Source organism: Pteropus alecto, unplaced genomic scaffold (assembly GCF_000325575.1).
Source record: "Pteropus alecto unplaced genomic scaffold, ASM32557v1 scaffold75, whole genome shotgun sequence".
NCBI classification, from domain to species: Eukaryota; Metazoa; Chordata; class Mammalia; order Chiroptera; family Pteropodidae; genus Pteropus; species Pteropus alecto.
This window is the reverse complement of record NW_006440638.1, coordinates 28,754,923-28,780,583: the sequence shown is the minus strand read 5'-3', so window position 1 is coordinate 28,780,583 and position 25,661 is coordinate 28,754,923. Positions and strand designations below refer to the sequence as shown.

Below are 25,661 nucleotides of genomic sequence, written 5' to 3'. Positions count from 1 at the left end.
AAGAAGGCAGCCCAACAGATTCCAGGACTGGGGACATCTGGGGAAAGGTTATGCAGGGGAACGTTATGCAGGGGGCTGGGAGTGGTTTTCTCTTAGGAAGGTCCATAGGTGGTCCATAGCTGGAAAAGAGGGGATCAAGTGGGCCTGGGCCTGATCCGGTTAAGACCCAGCAGTGGGCTGGACTGGAGACCGAGGGAGGCTAAGGGAAGTGTGAGGGTACAAAGCCCCCCAATGAGTCCCCTTCCCGTGTTTCTTTGCAGTGACAGCCCACACAGTGAGCCAGGAACCATCGATGAAGTTGACCATGACAATGGCACTGAACCTCATACCAGTGATGAAGGTGAGTGAGGGGAAATCTGGGGCCAAGGAATCCACCCAGGGGCCTCTCGTGCTGACTCATCATGCCTGCTCAACACCAGGCTGACCTACATAACCCCTACATAACTCAGAGCAGCTTTGCAAGTCAGCACATCATCCTCCAGAATAGATGGGGACCCAGAAAGACCTCTAGTTCACCACATTCCTACCCGGCTGCCTCATCCTTTCTGTGTCCTTGCTGGCCCAAGTGCAAATCCTAAGTGACAAGAGTTTCCTGAGTAGGGAGCATGCTTTGTCCCTGCATTCCTCCCCCACCCAGGATCTGTTCTACACCCAACCTGTGGTGGGACTTGGGGCATGTCAGTAAATGAGACATGGGTCGTTGAGGAGTTCCCAGTCTCGTCACCTGACGATCTGGGAGTAGCTCCCCATCATGCAGAGTGATAATGCCAGATTACAGGTGTGTCCCCAGTGCAGTGGATGCTGGAATATGAAGCCCAACAGTGACAACTCAGAGAGGGAAAGGCCAGCCCAAGTTTGGAGGCCCTCGCCAGGCTCTTCTACTTCTCCTTCAAGACAAGGAGAAGAGAGGTTGATCTCAAGGGAACCTGCACTGTATAGACAAGCAATTTGGATAGTACGGGCTCAGGGCCAGCATATCCATTAGACAGAGTAGGCACAGTGCCCAGGGCCCATGATTCTTTTAGGGACCCATAAAAATGTTTTAATTTTTTTAAAGAAAGAAGAAAAAATGAGTACAATTCAGCCTGGGTTACACTCCTTTTTATACCAATGCAGTTGTAAAATATAATTTTTAATTTTTTTTTTTTTGCTAATGGAGGAAGGAACTCGTGTAAGCGAAAGTGCTGAGGTCGCATGAAAGTCATAATGCAGTCCCGTGAAGATCAAGCATAGCCCTCCCTTCTCCCTGTGATAGTTTTGCTTGTTAAATATCATTGTTTTGCGGTTATCTTATTAGCGTTTGTGTTTCTCTTGTGGGACACTCCCAGGCCCTTTTGGCCAACATTTGTCATGAGAACTGGGTATACACACAGGTGTGGATTCTGGGTGCTGGTGAAAGAGGCAAGACTGATAGGTGGATTTTTACATTCTGGTAGGACTGTTTCAGTTGCTAATGACAGGACCTCCAACTCAAACTGACTTAAGCATGAAAGAGATTCAGATCACATACCTGGAAACTCCCAGGGTAGGCATGCCTCAGGCATAGCTGGATTCAGGAGCTTAGTTGATCATGTCAGGAATTTATCTTCACCTTCCTGTTCTGCTTCCCCCTATGTTGGCTTCATTCTCAAGTAGTATCTCCCTGCTTGGCAGTCTCTGTCAGTTCCAGACTTTCATCATTTTTTAATGCAAAGTCCCAATGAAAAAGAGCTTCTTTTCCATAATGGTTCCAAGAAGAAAAGCTCCGGAGAACGATTCTCACTTGACTGTGGCCCAAGTGGGAGCCATTGGGTCAGGCCTGGGTCACAGGTGCAGAAAAGCAAACTGAGGTATAATGTTAGCTCTGCTAGCATCCTTAGAGGCTAAAGTCATCCTTAGCAGAAAAACATGTCCCGCAGAGCCTTTGTTAGGAGCTATGAAGGCTGCCACCTTCTGCTTGTTTGCAGTGATTTGCTTTCTCTTTCCCCCTTTTCCTCTTCTCTACCACCTCCAGTTCTCCCTCTCCACCACCTTTAACAGCTCCACCTAACCCCCTTCTTGTTCTCTCTCTTTCTCTCTCTCTCTCTCTCTCTCTCTCTCTCTGTGTCTCTGTCTCTTTTCTTTCACTGGGGGAAAACACTTTCTAACAAGATAGACTGTTTTTTCAGAAATGAGATGTGTTGAGACTGCTGCTGGTGGAGGCAAAAGTGCCCACAGGAGGGCAAGTAAGGTGCCCACTGAGGACCCTTGCAGTCCACTTTCCTCGGGGCTGAGGTCACTGTCAGTCAGCCCACATGTGCTTAGTTTCCCCAAGCTCCTCAGCCTGGAGGTGGAAGGCTGCTGTGGGCACCAGGGCTGAGAAGGATGAGGGCCGGAAAGAACGGACCTTGCTGGGTGAGGGAGGAAGCAGCCATAGAAGGCTTCATCCTACACCGAGAAGACAGCTCCCCGCCATCCCTGAAAATGCTGCCTGGCTCCTCTCAGAGTAGAGGCACACAAAACAGGATAAGTCAGAGTTGAGTGTCTGCTTCCCAAGAAAGCCCCTTTTCCTGTTGGCCTTTGTCAGGCTGCTGGTTTCTGAGAATGACAAAGGCAGAAAGAATCATTTGGGAAGGGCCACAGCCACCCCGGGGGAGAGCCCGTTTCCTGCTCCCTGAAAGTTCTCACTGTATCCTGTGGGTTGGTGTGACATGCTAAATCAGGGGCCTTCTTCAGACGAAAATTCATCGCCTTTTCTGAATGTTTGCATTTATTTATGCCAAGCCAAAACAGTCACGGAAATACTGAGTTGCAGGAATAGTCAAGGGGCCCTGGACTCTGAGAAAGATGACTTGGATGTGAAAGATAAGGAGAGAAGTTTATGGCCATGTGATCTTTGGCAAGCCACATAACCTCTAGCCTCAGTGTCCTTATCTGTAAAATGAGAATGATTGCACCAGGAGAATTGTTGCCTAGGTTAAAATGAGGTGACACAGCTGAAGGAGCTTAGCACAGTGCCTGGGACAACTAGGTGGGTAGAAAATATGAACTGTGTATGCAGTATAAGTCCTTTCTAATAGAGAAACTGGGTCCAGAGTATTATATTGACCTCACTGCTCACTGGCATCTTGAACTTCCTGATTTCTTCATCTGTTTTCCTCTAAGACATTTCATTTGGAGGATCCTAAGTATTTTTGTTTCTCTTGAAAATACCCTGTATGAACGGAGCCCAGCAGACTTCAAAAATCAAATCAGCCATAAAACCACGACTCCATGTCCTTGTAATAGATGGGTCACCCAATGAGTGACCAAAATGGAGGAACAGATTAGTCGTTTGGCTTTTACTGCCTTTTCTGTCTCCAAAGATTCTGTACCCAACTGCTGCCCTGTTTGAGTCTGTTAGCACATCATCAGTTTAAGTCTGGCAAATCCATTTGTGCTTGCTCTTTTGGTTTCCAAGATTTATAAAGAAACCATGGTTAGGCTAAGAATCTTTGATTGTCAGAACTAAACCAAATGAAAACAATAATGTAGCCTGTCAATAGCAACTTTATTAATTGGATGCTATATGAGCAATGACTGTCAGATTAAAAAACAAACAAACAAACCACTAAAATCAGTAACAGAAACATCCATAGAGTAAAATATGCTGATTTTTCAATTATAATTGTATCATCATTGTTCTCTCACTGATATTTTCCCCAAATTCTCCAAATTGCCTTTGTCTCCTTGCCCATCATCTACATCTAGAAAGCCATTAGGCCATTAATTCTTTGGATACATCAGGGGTCCATGAATGGGCTGTAGGAGGTTTGTTACAGGCAAAATTTTGTTTCTGTTGAAATGTGTACCTCCAAGAAGAGGTCAGTAGTTTTCATCAGATTGTTCTAGGCATCTATTCCAAATCGGAGTAAGATTTTTATTTGTTTGTAGTTCCCAATAGCTTCTTTAATAAAAAAATTTCAAACATATAGAAAAGTTGAAGGATTTATACAGTGAACATCCATATACCTACCACCTAGTTTCTACAATTGTTACCATTTTGTTTTATTTGCTTTATCATATATTTGTCTATCCATCTACCAATCCATCTTATTTTTAACACATTTCAAAGTACATTGCTGTCATCAGTGCACATCAGCCTCAAAGACTTCAGCATGCAAATCATCAACTAGGGGTCAATATTGCTTATAGTTCTTTTTCGAAGTAAAATTACATACACTGAAATGTTAAAATCTTATACGTACCATTCCATTAGTTTTTCTAAATGCAAAAACTTGTGTAACTCAGACCCCTATCAAGATATGGAACATTTCCAACACTCTGGAAAATCCCTTCATGGCCCCGCCTAGTCAGCCCCTATCACAAAAGCCCAAGAAGCAACCACTGAAATGATGTATCTTTTTCACCATAGACAATTTGCCTGTTCTAGAACTTCATATAGATGGAATTGTACAGAATAGAGTTTTTGGCACTGTCTTTTTTTGCTCAGTGTAACAGTTAGAGATTTACCTATGTCGTATGTATTAGGCGAGGTTCTGATGGTATGAAATGGTTTTACAGTCAGTTTGTACGCAAATGCCCAATTCTGCCTGAATCACGGCCCCTCTGTCCTGTAAGAAATAAACAACCATAAAAAATGAGAAAAGTGGCCACTTTTTGCTACTTTGGCTGTTGTTCCTAACTCCCAGTGCAGAGATGGTAAGCTGGCCCGCACCACATGGCTTCGGCCTGATACCTAAGGAGAACTCTCCCTTCCTCTTATTTTAACCATTTTATTGTGATATAATTCACATGCCATACAATTCACCCATTTAATGTGTACAATTCAATGGTTTTTAATGAACTCACAGGTATGTACAACCTTCACCACAATTTTTGAACATTTTCGTCACTACACAAAAAGAACCCCATGCCCTTAGCTGTCATCCCTTACCTTCATATTCCCCCCACATTTTCCCCAGCTTTAAGCAATCACTAATCTACTTTCTGTTTCTATGGTTTTATCTATCTTGGACATTTCATATAAATGGAATCATGCAATTTGTGGCCTTTGTGTCTGGCTTCTTTCACTTAGCATTATATTTTCGAGGTTCATCCCTGTCATAGCTTGTATCTGGAATTCATTTCTTTTTATGGCTGAGTAATATCCCGTTGTATGGATATACCACATTTTGTTTATCCATTTATCAGTTGATGGACAGTTGGTTTGTTTCCATTTTTTGGTTATTATGAATAATGCTGTTATAAATATTTGTATATGACTTTCGTACAGACATGTTTTCATTTCTCTTGTGTATATCTATGAATAGGATTGATGAGTCATATAGGAGCTCTATGTTTAATCCTTTAAGGAAACACCAGACTGTTTTCCAAACCCTAGTGGATGTGAAGTGGTATCTCATTGAGGTTTTGATTTGAATTTCTCTGATGCCTAATGATGCTGAGCCTCATGTGCTTATTGGTCATTTATATATCTTCTTTGGAGAAATCTCTCTTCGGATCCTTTGCTCACTTTAAAATTTGGTTGTCTTTTTATTATTGAGGTGTAAGAGCTCTTTATATATTCTATTTATAGTCCTTTAGCAGATATATGATTCGCAAGCATATTCTGTGGGTTGTCTTTACACTTCTTCATGGTATCTTTTGAAATGTAAAAGTTTTTTTAATTTCCATGAGGTTTAATTCATTTACTTTTTCTTTTATTGCTCATGCTTTTGGTGTTATATTTGCCAAATCTAAGTTCATGAGGATTTACTCTGTTTTCTTCTAAGAGTTTTATAGCTTTAAGTCTTATGTTTAGGTAATCCATTTGATCCATTTTTGTATATGGTGTAAGGTAATGGCCAAACGTCATTCCTTTTTGTTTGGCTGTCCAGTTGTCCCAGCACCATTAGTTATTCTTTCCCCCACCGAATGGTCTTGATCTGCTTATAAAAAGTCAGTTGATTATAGATGTATATAGGTTTATTTCTGGACTTTCAATTCTGATTTATGTTTATCTTTGCACCAGTATTAGACTGTTTTGATTACTGTTGCTTTGTAGTAAGTTTCAAAATGAGGAAGTGTGAGTCCTCTCAATTTATTCTTATTTTTCAAGATATTTTGGCTAATCTGGATTCTTTGCAATTTTATATGAATTTTAGAATCACCTTGTCAATTTCTACAAAGAAGTCAACTGGGATTCTGATAGGGATTGCCCTGAATCTGTAGATCAGTTTGCCAATATTGCCATCTTAACAGTAAGGTCTTCCAATTCATGAATATGAGATGTTTTCCCAATTCCTTAGATCTTCAATTTCTTTAAACAATGATTTGTAGTTTTCAGAGCATGAGTTTTACATTTATTTTGTTAATTTTTTTCCTCAATATTTTATTCTATTTGATGATAAATTGAATTTTCTTTAATTCCACTTTCAAATTGTTCATTACAAATGTATTATAAAAACAATTGATTTTAATAAATTGCTTTTGTATCCTGCAGCCTTGCTGAACTTGTTCATTTATACAAATAATTTTTAGTAGATTCCTGATGGTTTTCTATATACAAGATCAAAGCATCTGTGAAAAGACATAATTTCACCTCTTCCTTTCCAATCTGGATGCGTTTTATTTTCCTTGCCTAATTGCCCTAGTTAGAACCTCCAGTACAATGTTGATTAAAGTAATGAGGAAGCACATCCTTGTCTCGCTCCTGATCTTAGGGGGACATCACCCAAGATTTCACCATTAAGTGTGATGTTGGCTGTGGGTTTTCCACAGATGCCATTTATAAGGTTGAAGAAGTTCTCTTCTATTCTAGTTAATTGAGTGTTTTTATCATATTGGATTTTTTCAAATGCCTTTTTCTTCATCTATTAAAATGATCACATGATTTTTTATTCTATTAATTGATATATTAGTTGATTTTTTTTTTTGGCTGTTAAACCAGTTTTGCATTCCTCAGTGAAATTTCACTTGGGCATGGAGCATAATTCTTTTTGTTGTTACTGGATTCAATTTGCTAGTATTTTGTTGAGGATTTTTGCATCCATATTCACGAGATCTTGGTCTATAGTTTTCTTTTCTTGCGATGTTTTTGTCTGATTTTGGTATCCAGGTAATAATGACCTCATAAAATGAGTTGGAAAGTATTTCCTCCTTTTCTCTTTTTTGCAAGAGTTTGTGAAGACTTGTTATTCTTCTTTAAATGTTTGGTAGAATTCAACAGTGAAGTCATTTGGACCTAGGTATTTCTTTGTGGGAGGGTAGTTTTTTGATTACTGATTCAATCTCTTCATTTGTTACAGGTCTATACAGATTTTTTATTTCTTCCCAAGTTAGTTTTAGTAATTTGTGTTTTTGTCGGAATTTGTCCATTTCATCTAGGTTATTCAATTTACTTACATACAAATGTGCACAGTATTATTGCTTTATAATCCTTTTTTTTTTTTGTAGAGTTGGTGGTAATGTCCCTTTTTCATTTCTGATTCTAATAATTTGAGTCTTCTCTTTTTTTCTTGGTCAATGTAGCTAAAGGCTTGTCATATTTGTTGTTCTTTTCAAGTTAGAACCAGATTTGGTTTCACTGATTTTCTCTATAAGTTTTCTATTCTCTATTTCATTAACTTCTAGTCTAATCTTTATTATTTCCTTTCCTGCTTTAGGTTTAGTTTGTTTTTCTTTTTTTCAATGTCTTACAGTAGAAAGTTAAGTTATAGATTTGAATTTTTCCTTTTATCTTAATACAGATATTTACAACTACACATCTTTTTCTAAGCCTTGCTCTAGTTGCATCTCATACATTTTGGTATATTGCGTCTTCATTTTCATTCATCTCAAAGTATTTTCTGACTTCTGTTTTGATTTTTTTCTTTGGCCATTCGTTATTTAGGAGTGTGTTGTTTAATTTCTTGTATTTGTCAGTTTCCCTAGTTTTTTTCTGCTATTGATTTCTATAAGAAAAATCAATGGTTTCATTCTATTGTGATTAGAGAATATACTTCGTATGATTTATATCCTTTTAAATTATTGGGGTTTGTTTTATGGCCCATTATTTGACACATCCTGGAGAATGTTCCATGTGCACTTGAGAAGAATGTATATTCTCTTGTTGGATTGGGCATTCTGTAGATGTCTGTTAGGTCTACTTGGATTACAGTGTTACATTTTTCATTTCCTTATTGATCTTTTGCCTAGTTGTTCTATTCATTATTGAAAGTGGGGTATTCAGGTCTCCAGCTATTATTTTTGAATTATCTAGTTCTCCTTTTATTTCTGTAAAATTTTGCTTCATTTATTTCACTGCTCTATTGTTAGATGCATTATGCTTATCATTGTTATATCTTCCCAATGGATTGAACCTTTTATCATTACTTCTAGTAAACTTGTTTTGTTTTAATGTCTGCATTGTCTGATATTAGTATAGCCACTCCAGCTTTCCTGAGGTTGTAGTTTGGATAATATATTTTTTTGTCCTTTTACTTTCACTCAGTTTGTATCTTCGAATCTAGAGTATCTCTCCTATAGACAACATATAATTGGAACATGTTATTTTATCTAGTCTGACGGTCTCTGCATTTTAATTGAATTGTTTAATCCATTTACATTTAATGTTATTATTGATATAGTTGATATTTATGTCTGTCATTTTACTTTTTTGTTTTCTATATGTCTCATGTCTTTTGTGTTCCTTTATTCTTTATTTACTTTCTTTTACATCAAATGAATATTTTCTAACATAGAATTTAAAATTCTTTAATGATTTTTTTCACTATATATTTGAGTTATTTTTTAGTGGTTGTTCTAGGGCTTACCATATACGTCTTAACTTTCCAAAATGAGCTTTAGATTTATACTAGCTTAATTATAGTGATATATGAAAATATTACTTATATATAGTTCTATTCCCCTTTCTCCATGTTTGTGGTGTTATTGTTATATATATTATACATGTTTATATTATAAACCAAACAGTACATTGTTATAATCATTTCTTTACCATCTGTAGTCATCTTCTAAACCTAATACATCTTTGCTCTCACTGCCTTTGTGCTGTTATTGGCAAATATATTAGACATACGTCACATTTTTATGTTATAAGTCTAACAATACATTATATGCATGTTTTATACGCTTGCTTTTTAAGTCAATTAAGAGAAGAAAAGGGAAAAGTATACATTTTTACTCTTTTATTATTACATATTAACTTTTACTGGTGCTCTTTGTTTTTTCTTGTGGATTTAAATTAATGTCAAGAGTCGCTTTCTTTCAGCCTGAAAGAACTTTCTTTAATATTTCTTGAAAGGTAGATTCACTAGTGACAAATTCTGTTATTTTCTTTCTTTCTTTCTTTTTTTTTTTAATCTGAGAATATTCTTATTTTGCTTCGCTTTTGAAAGATAGCTTTCAAATGTTAGATTTAATATTCTTGGTTGGTAGGTTTTTGTTTTGTTTTGTTTTGTTTTGTTTGAGCACTTTTTGAACATGATCTCCCACTGCCTATGGCCTCTGTTGTTTCTACTGCGAATTCAGCTGTTAATCTTATTTTAGTTCCCTAGTAAGTTATAAATTGCTTTTCTCTTGATACTTTTAAGATTTTTTTCCTTCAGTGTTATTACTGTGATGTGCCTGTATGTGTATCTTTTTGCATACAGACATTTGGAGTTTGTTGTGCTTCCTAGACCTGTAGGTTATTGTTTGTTAAATAAATTTGGGAATTTTTCAGCCATTATGTCTTCAAACATTTTTTCCGCTCCTTTAGCTCTCCTCTCCTTTTACTACTCTCATTATATGTATGTTGGTGCATTTAATTGTGTTCCACAATTGTCTGGGACTCTCTCTGTTCATTGTCCTTCATTCTTGTTTCTCTATTTTTCAACTTTCATTGTTTCTATCAATTTCTATTCAAGTTTGCTAATTCTGCTGCCAATTTAAATCTCTAGTAAATTTAAAATTTTAGTTGTACTTTTCAATTCCAGAATTTCATTTTTTTAAGTTATAATTTTTATCTATTGATATTCTCTGTATGGTTTGACATTATCATCATCCCTTCCGTTACTTCTTTAAGCATGGTTTCCTTTAGTTCTGTGAACATATCTGTTATAAAGCTATTTTGAAGTCTTCTGTTAAATCTGACATCTAGTCATTATCACAGGCAGTTTCTGTTGTCTGCTTTTCTTCCCCCAGTGTATGGGTCATACTTTCTGTTTCTTTGCATGCCTTGTAATTTTTTGGTTGTTGGAAACTGTACAAACTGGGTATCATATTATAGCAGCTCTGGGTATTGGTCCCTACCCTTTGGGACTTATTGTTGTTTTTAGCTTCTGTATTTGTTTAATGACAAGCTGGATTATTTCAGTTAAGTCCATCCTCCCCCCGCACCCCTCTCTCCATACACATGGTGTCAAACCTGTTGTTATTTCTCAGAGAGGAACAGCTTTGCTTATGCCCACAGTCATCCTGGGGTAACAGTGCTTTTGGTAGGGTTCTCTTTTCCTGACCACATCTACTGTTAAACTCCAGTAATTGCTGGATGTTCGCTCAATTCTTATCAACAGTGTGCTCTGTCATAAATTATTCTATAAACTAGTCCAATCAAATTCTGTCCCTTTTGAAGTAGTTTCTGAGGTCAGTATTTACTATTTGTTCTGACCCCTAGAGGGCTCCTCTCAGTTGTCTTAATCCCTGGTTTTATCTTACAAACTAGGTGGCCTACAATCTGGGCTATATTTTCATTACATTCGTGAACCTGCCCCCAATTGCCCTTTACCGCAACCTCTACTGTTCTTGAGAGCACCCTTAGGCTTGAACTTCTCCAAGCTCTGTTGCAAATGAAGTCAATTCCTTTGGGAAGAGATTAGCAGCTGATTTCTAACCTGCTTCTTTCCCCTGGCACAATTTCTGAGGTATGGCTCTGAAGCTGGGGGCGAAGACAATGACAAGCTTCTGAGTGACATCCCCATTCTAGGAGCTGAGTGCTTTGTGGAGGGGCAGGCGGCAGCCTGAGGTTCTCTCAGCTTGCCTTTCCTTGCATGAAATCATCACCTCATGAGCTGGGCCATGAGTGATCAGGGCCACAATATTCTCAGTGGTATAATGCCAAACGTAGAACTTCCATTTTGTAAGGGAGTGTTGGTGGGAGATGGGCGCTCTCACCTCCCTACTGCACTTGCCTGGGACTTAGCCCCAGCAACAGGTAGCTGGGGGCAGATGAGAAACACTGATCTCCTGCTCCTCTTGGAAAGAAAGTCTTCCAACTGGAAGCTGGGGGAGAGGAAGCCCTGTTTTAGGCTGCAGCAGTCTCGGGTAGAATTTCTGCTTTCCTGAGGAGAAGAGGGGCAGAGGGGCTGGTGGAGGGAGGGAGCAGACTTGGTTCAAATTCCACAGATTCTCACCTTTCTTACTAAATTTTCATAGATTTTCTTGAATAGATGTTTATTTGCTGTTTGCCCTTAGGACCATTTCCAGGGGCTATGAGTGTTTGTTTGTTTGTCTGCTTGTTTTTTTTGTTTTTTTTTTTTGCATTTTTCACAAGTTTCACTGGGGAGGGGTCAGCAGATCTCTCAGCAGATCTCACTATAATGCCAGGTAGATTTCTCTCCTTTAGTCTTAATCTAAATCTAAATCTTAATACTAGCCAGTGCTACAGCCCAAGGCAATGAAAGAACCCAAGGTCATGAGTAAGAAGAAGAAAAAAGAAGGAACCTATGGAAAAGCCCTAGTTTATGTCATTACATTAGGTGCAAAGAAGATGAGAGAGAAGAGAGGGCATATCCTTGTTCCCAACCATGGCTCTAATACACTGGCTTAATGAATTAGTATTCTCTCCTCAGAGGAGGGGGTGGGTGACAAGGAGCCGGGGCAGGGGGGCAGGGCAGGTGGAGGGGTTGGGCAGAGCAGTGAGGTGCTATTGAAAGGAATGGAGCCATTTGCTCTCCCCTACAAGCAAAGTTTGTGATCTAAAGAAGTATTCTCTAGTGTGACATCATTAGAGAAGAGAATTTGAGCTTCCTATTGGGTGATAGGTAGAGAAGGATAATGAGTATGAGACTTGTAAAATGACCAGCCTTCACATTCTGAAATTAAAGGATAGCTCCAAAGGATAGCTTCTTTTCATCTCCATGTCAGATCATGGACTATTGTAACAGCCACTGAACTGCTGTTGCCTCCAGCCTCCTCCCTCCAGTCCTTCCCCAACTCTGCAACTGCTGTGCTCTCAGAGTGACTTCCCTAAAGTGTGACTTCAGCCAGGCCCCTACTAGGACAGTCCCCAACCTCTTCTTCAGCTCAAGGGCTGGCCTCTCTATTTCTCCACTCACCGCAGAGCCCATAGGGTGCCTGCCTGGCAAAATTACCCCCTCTATTAGCAGAAGTTGAATTGAATATCAAACATACAGCATGGTATAGATGTATATTCATGTTTTTACTGTATAGGCAGATATTATAGCTCCTGGCCAGAAATCAACATAGCATATTTTAAAAGCATCGAGAAGGCTCTATTAATGATACCTGGGGCCTGAGCTTAGATTTTAGCCCATCGTTTTCTACTTGTTTGACTCGCCCTTTGTATGAAACATCATTTCAACTCAGCCCCAGTTTCTTCATTTGTAAAATGAGGATAGTGCTGCAGATATTGTGAAGATTAAATGTGATAATGTAAGAAGAACACTTGGCACATAGTAAGAGCTTAATTTGTTCATACAAGTAACAAATATGCATTGAGTGCCTACTCATCCCAGGGACTGTTCTATAAGTGGGAAAATAGCAGGAAATAAAATAAACCCCTGTCCTAATAGAGCTCACATTTTAGTAGGAAAGATTGACAGTAAATAAATTGCAAAACGACACGTGCACGCACACACGCTTGCAAGTTCAGGTTGTTGAGGCAGTGACATTTGAGTACAGACCTGAATCAATTAGGAAATGGCACACACACAGTGTTCAATAAATATTTGTTGAATGTGAATGTGTGCAAAGCTTCCCAGAAAGAGGCAGTAACAAGCGCAAAGGCCCTGTGACAGGCAAAAGCTGGGCCTGTTTTAAAAGCATTAAGAAGGCTCTGTGAATGTGTCTGCTGTTGTGATTAGGGGTAACATGTACTGCTGTCTGTAACATACTTTAGACTTCATTAAAAAATAAGATGGATATATGAATGAATAGATAAAGGGATAGATAAGATATATGATAAAGCTAGTACAGTAAAATGTTAATAGAATTTAGGTGGTGGGTATATGTATGTTCACTGTAAAATTCTTTCAGCTTTACTTTGTGTTTGAAAAATATCATAATGTGATGTGGGAGGAGAAACATCGAGAAGGCTGATAGAGCCAGAGCTGACTGAGTGAGGGAGAGATGAGGCTGCAGAGTTATCCAGGGTCCGAACCATGAGAAGACATTTGGGTTTTGTTTCAAGCACAATAGGAAGCCTTCAGAGAGATTTGAACAGGAGAGTTTTATGATCTGACTTTTTATTTTAAAGGATTCCTCTGGTTGTTGTGGAAAGAAATTGCCCCCCAAGTAAGAATGAAAGCAAGGAGGCCAGGTAGAGCGAACGATGGTGGCAGTGGAGGTGGTGAGACTGGTCAGATTCAGGAGACAGTTTGAAAGGCCTGCCAGTGGATTAGATGTGGGACACTCAAGAGCAGCTGCAGACTTTGGCCTGAGCCAACGAGCAAGGTGGTTCTATTTCCTGATGGGGAAGATGAGGGAATTTAAGTAAGTTCGGGAGGGCTGTGTGGGAGAGTGGTAAGGGGGAGAATCACAGATCCTATTTTAGGTATGAAAACCCAAATAATGTATTTCTTAATAAATGTAGCTATTATTACTGGTTCTATCACACACACTTACATAATGACATCTGCAAACACACGTGTTCGCATTAAGCTTGTGGCTCAGCTCTGTTCCTCCCATTTCTTCTTTTCTTTCCCTTACATTTTCCATTCTTCTTGGCGTCCCCCTACAACTCCCCCCTCACTCCCCCAGCACCAGAATACCCTAGTGATTGCTGGAGGTGCTGGAGATGGGAAAGGCAGGAACCCAGCCTTTCCATGCTCCTCCTAGCATGAGCAAACCTCTGCTCAGGTCAGCTCCTTTACTAGTTGAATTTGCTCAAAGGTAGCCCTGAGGTGAGAGCATGCAGCCAGCTGGGTTCATCTCCTAGTCTTGCAAACCCTCTGGCCTTTCTGTCTCTGTAACTAGGCTGGCGTGTAGTGCTAGCACATGGCTAGGCGGCAGAGGCAAAAATGCAGCAGAGAGAAGGACGGATATCTCCCCTTTTTACTGAGAAGGTGACTCTGAGTCAAGATTTGAGCTAATTTGACCCATTTGGCTGTGCTGTCATTTTGCATCAGTGGCATTAGGATCGCATTTTAAGACATTTGTCAGGAGCCAGCTGGGAAAAGCTGACTTAACTGTCTGAGGCCTGCTCCCTCAGAGAAGGCTGTCCCACGCACTGAGGACTGAGTGCATCTGAAGACCACTGCATCTCACGAGGCCACCGGCACAGTCGTCCTGAGCCAGCTGCTTACAGAGGGAGTCCCAGTGCATGTGCATGGGGGGATCAGAGGGGGAGATGAATCAAGAGGGCTCCTCCCTCCACCCTTTGATTTTCCATGCTGCCTCTGGACCTTAGGAGTGCATCAGCCCTGGTAACAACTAACTCTCATACGGAGCTAACTATGTACCCAGCACTTTTGCAAGCACTTCATGTATAGTAACTCATTTAATTCTCATAACAACCCAATAAGGATAGCTACTATTATTATTCATCTTCATTTTATTTATTAAAAATTATTGGGGTGACACTGATTAACAAAATCAAATAAGTTTCAAGTCTATCATTCAACAGTAAGTTGTATATGTATTGCATTGTGTGTTCACCACCCAGAGTCTTTCCCATTTTATAGATGAGGAAACTGAGGCTTAGAAAGGAGAGCTAAGTTACCTAAGGTCACACAGCTAAAAAGCAGCAAAGCCAGGTGTTCTGGCCTAAATTTCATGATGGGCAGGTGGATGGCTGGATGGACAGACTCATGGTAATCCACCAGGAATGGAGCAGACAGGGAGTCCCATGGATACTCAATATAGGGAAAGCATCTGCAGGCTAGAGGGAACAAGGTTTGCTTGTGTTACTCTTTTATTCTATTAGAATTTAATATATCTAAAACCATACATATTTTTATAATGTTAAACCTCTTTGTGCTTGTTTTAAAATCTAAATACATTAATCAGTTTTCTACCAAGGACCGGTACCTCTTAGGGTATAAACTATAACACAGGTTAAATAAATCATAGGCATAACCCCACTGCTCTTCAGAAAATCTCCTCCCCAAACATCATTAGCTGTATGGTCTTTGGCAAACCATTTAAACTCTCTGCAGCTTAGATTTTTTTGTCTGACTTACCCCATAGGCTGAAGCTATTGGTAATTATAATCATAATCATGAGAGCTGCTATCAAGTGAATGAATACCTAATGTATATCTGTACTATGCAGTGCACTTTCATGCATTATATTTTAGTCCTCCTAACAACCCTTAAAGATAAGGCAGCTGAGGTGTACAGAGGTTATGTAACCTGCCTGAGGTTGCACAGACAAGAGATGACAGAGGTGGGCAGTAGGAGTGCCTCAAGGGCAAGAGCCATATCTTCGTTGCTTAACTCAGTCAGGACCTGTCACTGACCAGAGAAGAGTAAATGTTTGATGGGTTAAAATGTGGTGCAAAGAGATATCCTTGAGCTGTAGCCCTAGTAAGAGTTTTCCCTCCCTCAAAATTCAGTCTATGGATGAGTGTGTTAGTCACTTCTGGCTGCCATAACAGAATACCTCCGACTGGGTGGCCCAAACAACACAAATTAATTTCTTCACAGTTCTGGAGACTTTAGAAGTTCAAGATCAAGAAGCCATCAGGGTTGGTTTCTGAGGAAGCCTGTCTTCTTGGCTTGTAGACAGCTGCCTGCTCTCTGAGTCCTCAAATGGCCTTTCCTCTATAGAGAAAGATAGATCTCTGGTGCCTCTTCCTCTTCTTAGAGGGACACCAGTCCTATCGGATTAGGGCCCTACCCTTTTGATCTCATTAGAGTTTCAACAGGGGACACAATTCAGTCCACAACTGTGAGCTTTGAGGAGTCCGTAAAAATTGTGTACAACATTTTGCATAGATGGAGTCCACATACAGCATCTATTTGACTGCCCAAAAAGGTAAGAACCACTAAAAGTATTATATAAGTGGACAAAGAAGAAAACAGTTCATGGGAAAATAGAAAAGGGGTAGAAGAAAAAGAAATTTCTTATATTGTTTGAATAGATGTTTAAAAAGTGAACAAAAAAAGGGCAGTGGAAAATAAGGATATGGTATGTCAACCTCCACTTTCCATTTTGAGAAGTTGGATGGTCTGCCTGAGGTCACAGCATGAGGGAGCGGATCTGAGACTAGAGTCCCAGTGTCCTGAACCCCAGCCCACACTTGTTTTCACCAGGCTGTCTGTGCCGCCCCATAGAAGCCAGGGCCATCTGAGCAAGGCTTCTGGGCTGCCCTTCTGTTGACCGTATGGATATTCTGTCTTCTTACTTTCCTTCCAGAAGTGGAACAGATCGAGGCCATTGCCAAGTTTGACTACGTGGGGCGGTCCCCACGTGAGCTGTCCTTCAAGAAGGGGGCCTCGCTGCTCTTGTACCACCGCGCCTCAGAGGACTGGTGGGAGGGTCGTCACAATGGCGTGGACGGACTCATCCCACATCAGTACATAGTCGTACAGGACATGTGAGTGGGAGCTGGACCCTACCGTGAAGAATGCTGTGATCGATTAATGATGTCTAGAATGGGCGCAGGAAGCGGGGTGCTGAGTTGTATACCGGGGATGTGCTCTCCCTGGTATACTACCCTTGGTCTTCTGTAAGAATGGATTACTTCTCACTTCCTCTTAAATGGTGATCCTTTTAACAAATAAGCCAATTGCTCATGCTTCAGATTACACAGAGACTATGTTTGGTGCCCTTGGCTCACCATCATAACTTACCTGACAGCTTACAGGGCATTCATCACCTACCATGGTTCTCAGTGTCCAGTGGATCTTGCCACATACCTCTACCTTCCTGGCCTTCCCTATGGCCAATGGCTGACTCACTACCCGCTTAACTGCCCACCATTCTCCCCCTCCAAGGTGGCTCTCTTAGGGGATGGGCAGAAACAACCCTCCCCTCATTTCAAGTTAATAGGGTACTACTATTTTTTGAGGTATAATTGACATATAACATAATGTTAGTTTCAGGTATACAACATAATGATTTGATATTTTTATACATTGCAAAACGATTACCACACTACAATGAGTCTAGTTAACATCAATCAACACATAGTGATAATTTTTTTGTGTGTGATGAGAACATTTAAGACCTCTTTTAGCAACTTTCAAATATGCAATACGGCATTATTAACTATCGTCGCCATGTTGTACATTAGAAATCCATGATTTATTTATTTTATAACTGTAAGTTTTTACCTTTTGACCACTTTTACCCAGTTCGCCGCCCCCCCCACCCCCACTGCCTGCCTCCAGCAACCACCAAACTGTATCTATAGATACTCTTTTCTTTTAAACAATTTTAGGCATTTAAAAAAGCCCTGTATCCCAAATAGTAGCCCTGTTAAAAGGCCCAGAAATCTACACCTTACATTCCTTGAAAGCCATAGAATGTTCCTATGTGCACGCACACTTCCTCTGAGCTCTAGTCAGCCTCATGTGGAACTGATTTACCTAGAAAGCATCCGCCAAGCTAGAACTCTAGGGAAGGAGCCAAAGGCATAAGTTTTGATTGCAGAGGGGATGGTCTGAAGCCAGAAAAAAAGTCTAGGAACAAGCAGACTCCAAGAGGAATGCCACAGCAAATGGCCCCTGGTACTCTGATATCCCCAAGTCTGTGTAGGCAGGAACAGGGCACTGGAAGGGAGAGGGCAGTGGAAGGAGGCTGGCAAGGTACCCCAACAAGCTTGAGCCACCTCACAGTTGTCCAAAGCCCTGGGTGGGGAGGTGAGGGATGGCGACACTTCCTTCTTCCCTTGCTTAGCCCTAAACCACTTATCATGGAGCCATGTGGAGACTCAGCACTCAAGGCCCAGCTTGCAGGCTCCTTCCCACACTTCTTCAACACCTCCCCCTCCCCTGCCCCCCACTCCGGCATTTAGCTTATCCTCCCCCTGGAGCAGCCTCGGAGAAAAGAAGAACCTAGAGGAAGGGAGAGGAGAAGGTAGGCATGGAGTGGTGGGGCAGAGGACAGGGTCCCACTGAAGAAACTTAGGAATGTGGCAGTGGGCATGTGTGGTGGTGAGGCCAGGAGTGGGAAGTGGCTCACCCTGAGCTGTGGGCTTAAATTAACCATAAGGTGTATGTTGATCCAGCCTCTCAGACAGGTCTTGAGGAGCCCTGCACATCCTGGGTCCTCTGGAGTGTAGCACTCCCAATTCACATGTCTCCTTCTCCCCAGGGATGATGCCTTCTCGGACAGCCTGAGCCAAAAGGCGGACAGTGAGGCCAGCAGTGGGCCGCTGCTGGATGACAAGGCCTCCTCCAAAAACGACCTCCAGTCCCCCACGGAGCACATCTCGGATTATGGCTTTGGGGGGGTGATGGGCCGGTAGGAAACACGGATTCATTTTCTTCTTCTAGTGTCATGCTTATTCATATCTGATTCGGGAGACGCGAGGGGGCAGGAGGGAGAGGAGTCAGCTGCCGTGGCCCCTTGTTCCCCACATGATGTAACATTGGGCATATCTGGGTGGGCCAGCTAGATCTGGCCCAAGAATGCTGAGTGTAAAACAATCCAGCTTGAGGTGGGGGTAAGGTGGAGGAAGAGGAAATACATATTGGCAAATCAGTGCTTTTTATTTAAAGTAATAATAAATGAGAGAGGGTTCCAAATTGGCAAGTATTTTTCCAACCTCTCTCTGGTTCTTGCACCTCCTCCACTTTCTGTTGAAGACCCAAGTTGTTATATTTAAAAATTTAAAGCTCACATACTCCCTGAAGTGTGCTACATAAACAGAAAACTTACACCCCCTCAGTTGTGGGGGAAATTGACACTCAACTCCACCCAGTCATCTGGTGGGAGCACATTTGCCTATTTCTTCACTCCCAGTATGTGGGCTGGGCTGTGTCACATGACCTTTCTACCAGGCAAGGAGCTGTGCTCCTTATTCTGCGTACAGGTATAGTTCAAAGTGTGTGATTGTTTAAAAAATAAAATGAGAAAAAGAAAAGAAAAAAAAAAAGCTGACAGTTTCTCACTGCTTTCTTAATCAGATTCTCAAAATGTCATATTCTTCATTTTCTCAGTGGAGAGGTCATGGGATCAACCCACACATATGGGTACTTAGAGATAGAGCCAAAAAAATTAGTCCCAGTGGGAACATACGTTTATGAATTTCAGAAATCTCAATGCCTCTTTTCAACATATTCTATTCAGTTCAGCAAACAGTTTGGGTCACTGTGATAGAAGATAGAATTGGGTTGGGGTGGGAAGAGTGGAAGGCTGGGGTAGGTAGATGACAAAGTCATGGTCCCTTGCCTTCTAGAGGGGCCATATTTTCTCCTGCCTTGATTTTCCTCTTCCTTTTCCCTCCCTCATCTAATTTCTTTTTCTGTCTTTCTCGGTACTCCTTACTCTCCATCACCTCTGCTTTGGTCCTGTTGGGGTACCCACAGGCAGTGCTTAGCTTGGCTGGTGGCATTGAGATCTAAAGTGCTGCTTACTACATTGAACTTGATCCCCTGGTCACAATCCATTCTACACTCTGTCCCTCCTCCCCACCCCCTCGCTACTTGCAGCTTTCCCTCCCCTCACCGGTATCTTAGAATCTTTGGTGACTTTCATAGGTTGTAGCAAAATCTCCTATGAGTAGAACCTTTGATCTTCAGAGTGCTTTCACGCCCACTGAACCTCCTTCAAAGGTGGGCAAGGAATATTATGCCCATTTAATATTAATGAAGTGGGTCTGAAAGAAGACACAGGAAAGTCTGTGGCGCACAGGATAAGGACTCGCCCTCCTGATAGAGATTCTAGTTCCCTTTTCACTCCATCAGATCCTCCATTAGGGGTGAAAGGTGTCCAGAAGCACGGAAGACATGTCCAATGATACACTTTTTCCTCTTTCGTAGAAGTAGCCCTTTGCTGGGGAGATTGGGGTGGGTAACAATACTGTACTGTGTTCAGTTCCCAGGGGCCCCTCTTGTGCTTGCAGGGAGCTGATAAGTTTTTGGTACAGTCAAGCCTCAATGCTTCAGACCAGTTAGATGCCCTTTGGCATCACAGAAATATCCGAACTGCTTAAGAACGTATCAGAAGCCCAGCTAACCATCACCAATCACCAAAGCGTTCTCGGGTTGAAATCCTCCTGGCCTTGACTTAACCCAAAGTCAAGGTTTATTTTGTAATCAGCATCACCACCATCTGCAGCTTGGAAGCAGAATGCTCTGATTTCTTCAAGTGTGCAGATTAAGCCTGCCCCCTGCCGCTGAGGTCTGTGCTCAGCCAGTGCTTTCATTGTGGAATTGCCAGTCTGGCTGAAGGAGGCTTTACTCTACCGTTCCCTAGACTAGCGTATAGTGAGTGCGTGGCCTGGGGGTTGATTGAACCATTCTGAGACTTGCCAGGGTTGACCTCTGCCCCATGCCCCACCCCCTGGCTCCTTTGCAGAGTGCGGTTACGATCTGATGGAGCAGCCATCCCCAGGCGACGAAGCGGGGGCGACACACACAGCCCTCCTCGGGGCCTGGGCCCCAGCATAGACACGCCGCCCCGGGCCGCCGCCTGTCCCAGCAGCCCCCACAAAATCCCCCTCACCCGGGGCAGGATCGAGAGCCCTGAGAAGCGGAGGATGGCAACGTTCGGGAGTGCCGGCAGCATCAACTACCCTGACAAGAAAGCGCTCTCAGAAGGGCTCTCAATGAGGTCGACGTGCGGCTCCACCAGGCACAGCAGCCTGGGGGACCACAAGTCCCTGGAGGCCGAGGCCCTGGCAGAAGTAAGGCCTAGTGGGAAGGCAGGCTGGGCCAGTGGAGAACCCCAAAGGGGCAACAGGGTGGGAACCTGCTGGCTGGGAGGTTACTTTGCCCTTCATGCCAGGCTCAAGGCTAAGCCAGAACACAAGCTGGATAGGGAGTTGGCTTCCTGTCTGCCTGCTGATTCCCCTGGGAGTGGAATCTAAATGAGGGCAGCTTCTGGCTAAGAATCTTATAAAGACTGGAGATCCCCAGTCTCCAGAGCTGGAGAGGAGATTCTTGCCCTGGGGGAAGGCTGATGGGAGGTAGTAATGGCAGATGTCTCCATAAGATGGCATGCCTGAGTTCATTCATTCATTCATGTTCTTTCATTCATTTCATTCATTGACAAATATTGATTGAGCATCTATTGTGTGACAATCACTGTGCTAGGTACTGAGAGTACAATGATGACCTAAAATGGATCCAGTCCCTGCCCATGTAGAGATTACAGTTTAGAGGAGAGAGACATCAACCGATAACACACACAGCTGTGAAATGGCAGTTGGGTCAGGTGCTTTGAAGGAGTGGTACACGGTCTTTTGAGAGCCCACAATGTGGGGATTGTTCCTAGGCAGTGAGGATATGACCTGGTGAAAATATGGCCAGAGATACAAAGGATAGATAGGGCGAAGTAGCTGATGCTGGAAGGGAAGAATGTTCCAGGCTCTTCCAAAGAGCTTAGAGTCGTTTTTTTTTTTTTTTTTTTTCCTTACTTGTTTAGAAATTTGGATGAGAAATTTGTGTGATTTTTACACTTATTAATCAAACCAAATTTCATTAACAAATTATGAAACAATTTGTTTAAGTTTAATAGTTTCATGTATTTTTGACAGTTCTGTCATATTTCCAAAAGTTTCCATTTTTCTCGTTCTGGAATTTGGGGCGGGTACCTATTATGCGTCCCCTCCCCAGGGTTATCTCTCATTAAGGTAAGAGATAGAACCAGAACCTTCTTGTCTATGAGAATTCTATTTTGGAGAGCAGTGTTCGAATCCCTGGTACAATGGGAAGGAGAAAGTTGTGAGCTTGGGGCCTGTGTTGTAGAGGAGGCGAGGAAAGGTTCCAGTGGATTACGAACACAGAGACAACTCACCCAGCAACTAGAACACCTGTTCGCCCCTGCAGGTCTATGTTGGCCCTATGTCCTAATGCTCACTCCTGAGTGGTCCCTGAAGATCAGCAGCTTGACATAGGTCTCTCAGAGGAGTGGGGCAACCTTCTGGTCCCTCCATTCCTGAAGGCCATCCTCTTGGGGAACATCACCCTAGCATCTACCTTCACCTGGAAGCTCTACCAAGGGCAATGATGGGGTGTGAACCCCCTGAGGCCTAGCCCAGAGCCCTTTACATAAGGAATCAAATACAGCCTAGGCCAGTATTTCCAAAAGTAGCTCTAGTTCCACAGGATGTTAATGAGGGAAAAAAAGATTCAGTGGTCAACAAAGTTTGGGGAATACTGATCTAAGAAAGTTGAATGGCTTGTCTGTAAGACTTTTTAAAAATTTTGAGTGCATTGTGAATCTCTGAGGAAGAACAGGGCACACCCTATTACCCAGATGACTTTGAGCTTTATTACAGAGTATTTTATAAGACCAGCCTAAAGAATCCACTTGGGGAATGCTGCCTGAGTTTTTCATTTGCAAACATATCTATACACTCTCTAATTTGATAGCTGCCACTCAAGAGCTCTTTTTGTGACAAAGGTAAAATAAGAATGCATGTTAGACAGTATGTAAATAGCCAGAGGGGGACACTGGATTGCCTCCAGCCTGCTGAGCATTGGCTCTGAGGGGCACTGACTTTGCAGGTTACAAAGGGGAGCTGTGATGGGGAAATCCCGAGTAGTCGATGGAGTTACCTGAAATTCTCTGGTCTCAAAATATCCTTTAGGACTTAGACTTGAACCAAGTGAAGAGGCTGTTTGTTACACTGCCATCCAAAGTGGGGAGATCTAATTTGAGAAGAGATGAAAAGTGCTCACTTTCCCCACCGTCTGTCCTCTCCCAGCACGCCTCTCTGCAACTCTACTTAATATTACAGCCTCGCCTCTCAGACTAATGCAAGGCTCATGCCTAAACTACTCAGCTGACCTTCCTCTGAGCTTCCTGTCTTTTGGCTCACACTCTGCCAGGGTAGGGTGGTAGTGGTGGTGGGGATGGTGGTGGAGGGGTAATAATCGCATTTTATTTATTAAAGTTTTACCTTTCAGCTCATGCTGGAATAGAGCAAACGAAGAGAGTAGTGATGTCAGTAGAGGACTTAATCTGAGCAGAGTGGGTGTGGAAAGCAGGCTTTGCTGCTGCAGGGTTGGGATATAGTAAAAGTGGTGAGAGGACTGCCATCTCTCCCATCACGTAGAAAATCCCCCCACAGCTAAGCCTTTTAGGTAAAGTCACAGAAGTCCCCTTCTTAAAGTAGCCAATCTTATGGGACAAAGGATAAAATGTCATGAGGAGTCATAAACGTGAATATTAGCTAATGTTGGCTAATTAGCCAATAGCTAATTATCAAGTCTCTTAATAAAACAAAAATGATAGGGGGACCGTGGCCAGTTTGGAGCCTGTCATGGGGCCCAGGGCAGCATGGGGAGGTGAAGAGGTAAAAGAAGAATTGGGTATGGAGAGGGGCAGCTAGAACTGCAACCCCATCAGTCTGATCAGACTTGCAAATTTTCCAGATTTGCCTCAGGACGGAAGAGCAGTGTGTCTTAATAGGCATCATTGTCACTGTCACCGAGATTGTGCACAGACCTTCCAACAGTGGTTTTAAGCAGCATCCCTAATTGTCCCCTCAGTGGCCAAGCCCACCGGGCTCTGGCCAAGCTTAGTCTGAGCAGATCCTCTTGCATCTGTTCGATGTGGATATGTCTCTGGAAATCCCTATGTGAACCAAGGACTCTGACTACAGGGTCTTTAAAAACCACTGTCTGGCAGTTTACAAAGCTTCATCACATCCATTATCTCATTCCATCTTCACAGTAAACATGTGGGCTTCCAACAGATGAACAAAGTATGGTGCAGAGCGACGGAGACTTGCAAGTGACAGAGGAGTCTTCACTCAGAACTCCCGCCCCACACCCTAGCCAAGGGCTCTTGGGTTAAATGCTGACTTCCACCTCCTGCACCCCCTCCTGGCATGAAGGGGAATGGAGGCCTTGGGAAGATGGAAAAATGAACAAATGCCAGGCTGACAGGGCAGCTCCTCTGGTCATCAGGAGGTTCTGGGGCTCTGTATCTCTCTGTGTGTCATTCGAAGCACTCTCATCCTGATGAGTTTAAATGTTACAACTTCCCCGGGAGTTCCAGAGGCAGCTAAGGATTTTTGTTATAAATTTTTAAGATTTCCATTTTTAAAAAACCAAAAATTTCTGATTATAACACAGAGAAGAAAGTAACCGTCCCATCATTTGGGGTGAACATTGTGAGCATTCTGATATGTAACCTGTAAGTAATTTTTCTATGGGCAAACATTTTAAAAAATAATAAAAATGGTTTAGGGGCATGGACTCTGGAGACAGACTGCCTGGGTTGAGACTTGGACTGTGCTACTAATTAGCTGTGTGACCTTGGGCAAGTTACTTAACCCATCTGAGCTTCCATTTCCTCATGTGTAAGATGAGCTTAATGGTAATTCCTATCTTATAAGTGTGAGAATTGAATGAATTATCTTTAGAAAGGGCTTGGCTTGGTGCTCGATGTTAATTCTTACTGCCGCTGTGATTGTCCTTATGGTCTGTGAGCTTGTTGTGTGCCAGATGTCATGCCAAGCTCTTCACAGTGGCCATACCGTTTAATACACTCATCAAGCCCCTGAAGTCTATATTCTAAAGATCTGTAATTTACAAATGAGGATTCCGAGGTTCAGAGCTGTGAGGTGACTTGCCCAAGTCACAGAGCAAGGAAGTGGCAGAGCCAGAATTTGAACCCATGTCTGTCTGACTCCAGAGCTTGCCTTCTTAACCAGTAGTCTGACCAGCCCTCATTAAGTCTGATTCCTGTACAGGTAGTGCAGTGTGCAGGCCATAACCACGTGGACTCCCTTAGTTCGTCATACAACACCCTGGGTATTTAATCTTCATCCCAGCCATGAGGCCCCTGGGGAAACCTCTCTTAGAAGCCCACAAGCTGCCGAGGAAAGAATGGACCCCAGGCCTCCAGACTCTGTGCTGATGAGAGCTCTCTCTATCCCCAGGACATCGAGAAGACCATGAGCACGGCTTTGCATGAGTTGCGGGAACTCGAGAGACAGAACACAGTCAAGCAGGCGCCAGATGTGGTGCTGGACACCCTGGAGCCCCTGAAGAACCCACCAGGCCCCATCAGCTCAGAGCCCGCCAGTCCCCTGCACACCATTGTCATCCGAGACCCCGATGCCGCCATGCGCCGCAGCAGTAGCTCCTCCACCGAGATGATGACCACCTTCAAGCCTGCCCTGTCCGCCCGCCTGGCTGGTGCCCAGCTGCGCCCACCCCCAATGCGGCCCGTGCGGCCTGTGGTCCAGCATCGGTCCAGCAGCAGCAGCAGCTCGGGTGTGGGCAGCCCAGCCGTGACGCCCACTGAGAAGATGTTCCCCAACAGCTCAGCGGACAAGTCAGGCACCATGTGACCTACAGGATGGGGTGGCACTGCCCTGGCCCACTGGCACATCATGACCAAGGGTGGCCTCCGTGACTTCCTCGTCCTTCCCA

At 42.8% G+C, this 25,661-nt stretch overlaps 1 protein-coding gene across 1 annotated transcript in view; it reads left to right on the top strand.

Moving 5' to 3' along the window:
• Window positions 1–25,612, top strand: part of SRGAP3 (SLIT-ROBO Rho GTPase activating protein 3) — a 123,537-nt gene extending 97,925 nt beyond the window's left edge. The window contains 5 exon segments of the mRNA XM_025050863.1: window positions 261–340; window positions 16,519–16,699; window positions 18,421–18,570; window positions 20,629–20,956; window positions 25,166–25,612. Of these exon segments, the coding sequence (XP_024906631.1) occupies window positions 261–340; window positions 16,519–16,699; window positions 18,421–18,570; window positions 20,629–20,956; window positions 25,166–25,579 (1,153 nt within the window). The 3' untranslated portion in view covers window positions 25,580–25,612.
• Window positions 25,613–25,661: the final 49 nt, after the last annotated feature.